General features: G+C 36.2%; 1 protein-coding gene across 1 annotated transcript; it reads left to right on the forward strand.

Moving 5' to 3' along the window:
- Positions 1-1,741: 1,741 nt before the first annotated feature.
- On the forward strand, positions 1,742-3,789 carry LOC131161775 (cypmaclein-like). The gene is made up of 3 exons (XM_058117739.1): positions 1,742-1,978; positions 2,148-2,199; positions 3,275-3,789. Exons 1-3 carry the CDS (start codon positions 1,916-1,918, stop codon positions 3,454-3,456), a joined length of 297 nt encoding a protein of 98 aa, XP_057973722.1. The 5' UTR covers positions 1,742-1,915; the 3' UTR covers positions 3,457-3,789.
- The last annotated feature ends 1,070 nt before the right edge of the window (positions 3,790-4,859 follow it).

Raw genomic sequence — 4,859 nt, forward strand, 5'->3', positions numbered from 1 at the left:
TTTAAGAGAAGGTAAGGATTTTATTAAGCCACAAAAACCAAAACACAACTTACAAACTCAAGCTAGAGGCTTGAGAAAGAAAACCAAAAATTGAAAAACCCAAAATCCATCACACTATCTTCCTAAATCAGCAAGGATGTCAGTCCAAATTCAAAAGAATAGAATAGGACCTCAACCACAACATTAGACAAGAGAAGCATCTAGAGAGGATTCGGTGGCTGAAGAGGCATGCTCCCTAAAAAATCCTTATGTTCCTTTCTTTCCAAATCTCCCAACAAACCACCCCCATAATGTTAATTAATGCATCTCTTGTGAGGATTAAAAAAATAGTAATTTTGTATCATTGTCATCCTCATTATAATCTTTCCCCTCTCTTGTCACATTGTATATTGAGAATGATTTATGAAAGAGGGGGAGAAAGTGAGAAGAAAAAATAAAAAATAAAATTTTTTTTGGCATAACATGTTGGGCTCTGTGGAGCCTAATTGTGTTTGATATGGATGATGATCTGACCTGAAATAATATTGCGTGGTTCTTTTAATGGGAGATTTTTTATTGAGGCAACTTAGTCAATGAAGTGAAGGCTTGGGTTGAAAAATTTTTTCACCCGTTTTATAGCCCATTGTGAATCTTGTGCACAAGATATATAGAAACCGTTGTAGTCCAATGTGAATCTTGTGTGTCTGATTATTTTTTTTTTTGGCGTGTGTTTTTCTCTATTTTGTTTCTCACAAGTTTTTGAGAATTTCGTGTTAATTTCCCTATATAACAGTCCTGCAGCGGTTACGTAATGATCGCGGTCCATAACGGTTGCTACGACCGTGATTTTTTTTTTCTCACTGTTTTTGCAGTGAGTAATGATATCAAAAACCTAAAATACCACTCCGCAACGACATTACATAACAGTCGCGGCCATTATTTAAAACCATGATCTATATAGGTTGATAGAATCCAATCCCAATCCAAGGCCAGGTAGCTGTATGTGGCTGTAAAAATATGAAGGCAACTAAATGAATAATATATAATTTATTAATTAATTAATGGGGTCATGTGAAAAGATAACAAGTTGTACTGTTGCATCCCGAAGTTAAATCTCCTCATACGACGTCAATTAATGCAACCAACGCTCCCTTTGCTGCCAGGACAATATTTCAACGGATTATTTTTCTCCGACTAAATTTCTTAAGTAAAAAGAAAGAGAAATTAAGCGCTAGATAAGGTTCAAAGTTGCTTAATTTATTTTGATTTCTAGAAAAAGAAGCTTTATACATATGTATGTATGAATTGTAGATGGAAATCTAAAAAATGGTCGGTGTAGGCGACTTGTGACTTGCGGTAAAGATTAATTCAAGTGGTAAGAGCGACTTGTAACTTTAGTGACTCTAAGGTCACGAGACGAACGGCTTTTATCTCCTGAATTTGGTGTCGCACCATAGTATCTAAAGTGCCACGATGATGATTGGAGTTTCCGAATTATTGAAAAAAAGAAAAGAAAAAGGACAGGTGTCTTTTATCCGTTTGTTTGTGTGTGTGTGTGTGTGTGTGTGGGTGCACGAACGGCATGGTGAATGATAAAGAGGGGGTGCAGTTGGGAGATTCACGGCGGAGGTATGCATGAATAGGGGGATGCTGTTGAAACCACGAAGTAAATATTTCCATTTATCACCCATGCATTAATTATTTAATTGAGTAAAGAAAAAAACCTGCTCTATAAATACAGCCCTATAGCTCTTCAAACCCTAAAACATGCACATATTTTGCTCCTTCAATACTTTCCCATACAGCTCGCCTATCCCACTCCTAGTCTCCTACACCCTCTCCATCTCTCCCTCTCTCCCAGTCCCTCCCTTCCCTTCCAATATTTTCTCCCACTTTCTTTTCCCGGTGGGTATTGGAATTCCGGCAGACCGCGGAAATGGCTAAGTCCATGACAACTCTGCTTCTCGCATTCTTCTTCTGCTTTGTCCTAATCCACCAGGTACCCTTATTTTAGGGTTCTTACTCGTAAGAGATACCTATGTATATACGTCAACTTTTTCATTGTTAATTAGTATTCTACGTACCTAACCTGAAATTTAAAACTAATATGTTATTATATATTCATAAATATATACCATGAATTTAATTTGTACTGTTCTTATGTGCAGGAGATCCACAGTGGAAAGGCATTGGCAGCTCATCATAAGGGTAGAAAAATAGGTGAGACGGCAAATTAAGATTCTGAGAATTGCTCAGAACTGCTTTCCTGGGCAATACATATATAGTTTTAGTTAATCAAGCTTTTGTTTTTCATTTCCTTTGCTCAGAAGTTAAAACTGATTTTCCTGAGCTTCATCAATATGTACTTTGAACTCATCCCTTCTGAATTTTCTTTCAACTATTATTCCTTAGATCCATTACTCGATCTCTTATTCACCAATGTTTCTTTCTTTATTTATTTATTTTTTCACTTTGATTTCTCAAATTTCTGAAAGAAAAAATAATGATACAATATTTTTCCTCCGTGAATTTTAAACCTATTATGATATTTATGATTGAAATAAAAAGTTGAATTGGTGATGAAATTAAGTGCAAAATTTGACCCCATTTCTTTTGGTTCTATTGCAATATTTTTTCGTATAAAAAATGGACTGAGTTGATGTTCAATTTAGGTGCTTGGGCAACTAAAGCTTCTGCATATTTATAAATCATATCAATTTCCTGAAAATAAAATATACATATTTCTCTCATTAATTTAATCCCTTTTAACTAACATACTAACGTGGTTGCCTTAATCATAGAAAAATATTAAATTATATATACAAAATATATATTTAGAGATAAAAACTTATGTCAACATACTATTTACTAAACCTTGTTGAAGAAAAACAAAATGTCACAAAAATTTAAAGTGCTTATGAAAAAGTTGATTGGAAAACTGAAAACAAATCATATTCAAACGACTAGTACTCATCTCACAACTTTTATTCAAAAATTAGTTATTAAAATTTTTGAACTCTAAATTTAAATAGATAAACATTGTGCAAATTAACCGGATGGATTAATATATATATATTTTTATAATCCGGAGACCCCAGTCACTATTGCGTCACTTTAGATACTATGATGCGACACCAAATTCAAGGAATGAAAGCCGCTCGCCCATTAACGCATTCATGCTAATTCACTGGGGTAACTCTTAAAGAGGAAATCAAACCCGCGACCTTACGGTCACTAAGATCACTATATTATGTATAGAGTATAATGAAATTTGATAGATCCTGCATGCGTGCAGATTGCAGGTCGGAGTGCAAAAGGAGATGCAGCAAGGCGTCGAGGCACAAGCTGTGCATAAGGGCATGCAACGCCTGTTGCCACCGCTGCAACTGCGTCCCTCCCGGCACCGCCGGCCACGCTGACGTCTGCCCTTGCTATGCCCACCTGACCACCCACGGCGGTCGGAAGAAATGCCCTTAGAAAAATTACTAGCTACTGCGCGTTGCACATGCATGCATGCATGCATGCATGAGTCGTTCCACTGAAGATTAGTAAATAAAAACCCATCCGAGGATACAAGAAAGCTAGCTAGCTAGGGGTCAAGCTGCCATTTCATTTTTATCCACTATCTTCTACTACAATGTGTTACTCTCTCTCTCATTCTCTCTGGTTTATTTCTTATAAACCTGTTCTTCGCTCTTGTTGTCCCATACTCTGTTACTGTTTGCCTAGTTTCTGAAATCTTGTTTAGTTTTTAATTTCCACCTCCTGATGTGGTACCTGTTTAATCAATGTCAATATGTTTGTATGTCATATGCATAAATTCCATATGTATACTTTATCCTTATATAGTATCTGTTAGAAAAATAAATTTCTTTTTTTTCCTTGAAGCTAAATCGTATAAAAAGATTATTGTCGTATTTACCTCTTAAATATCACGATATTGACTTCTAACAATTGTTTTCTTTACCCGTGCCCTAGGCCACCCAACATTTATGGAGTTGGTATCTATTTTTTTTTTTAAAAAAGGTATAGACTTTTTTTTTTTTTTTTTGATAACCCGGGTAAAGAAAAAATGAAACAAAGGTTTGGGGAGAAATAATAATTTTATTTCAATGAATGGCAACGTGAACACTTAGGTTATACGAAGAGTAGTATTTAAAGGAGATACATAATACAATTGTGAATTTTGAATTCCATAAAGTCAAGTCCTTTCGCGATTGGTATCGGATCTTCAATAAATGTACAGCAGCAACGGTCAAGTCTTTTGTGAAACCGTCAATAGTTTGCTACTGAGTTCAATTCTGTTTGAAACCGTCGATGTTACCATTGACGGTACTGTCGACTGTTTGATTCGGAATTGCTTGCTGTTTGATATAACCGTCAATGGAATGATCCTCGGCTGAGTCCAAACCGTCAACGATTCCCATCGGATGTCAGAACTACGTGTCGATTAGAATCTTTCTTCTTTGGTTGGATTTTACTGTCGTTGAAGGGATCTTCATGCTGATTTGATTCTTCCTTCTTTGGTGAGAGTTTAAATTTATTGTCTTGTTGGTGTGAAGTATCCTAATTTGTAGGAGTTGCTAAATTATCTTCGTGGATCGAATTTATTGACGTGAGAGCTCTAGTGTCCCTCAAATGACTCTCCACTGATTAGAGCTAGATTGGTGGTTTTAGTGAATGATGCACATGCATTGAGAGGGTCGAGCTGTGATGAGTTGCTAATGCCCTCCCGCAAACCTTGCCAAGTTGGAGGCAAAGTTTGGTGTGAAAATAATGAAGTGATGACTTAGACATTGGCTTTGAAAAGGTATCTGTCACGACGTCTCGGACCCAGCCCAGAGAACCGATGACTTAGACATTGGCTTTGTAAAGATATC

The sequence above is a fragment of the Malania oleifera genome, chromosome 8 (genome assembly GCF_029873635.1).
Source record: "Malania oleifera isolate guangnan ecotype guangnan chromosome 8, ASM2987363v1, whole genome shotgun sequence".
In the NCBI taxonomy this organism is placed as follows: Eukaryota; Viridiplantae; Streptophyta; class Magnoliopsida; order Santalales; family Ximeniaceae; genus Malania; species Malania oleifera.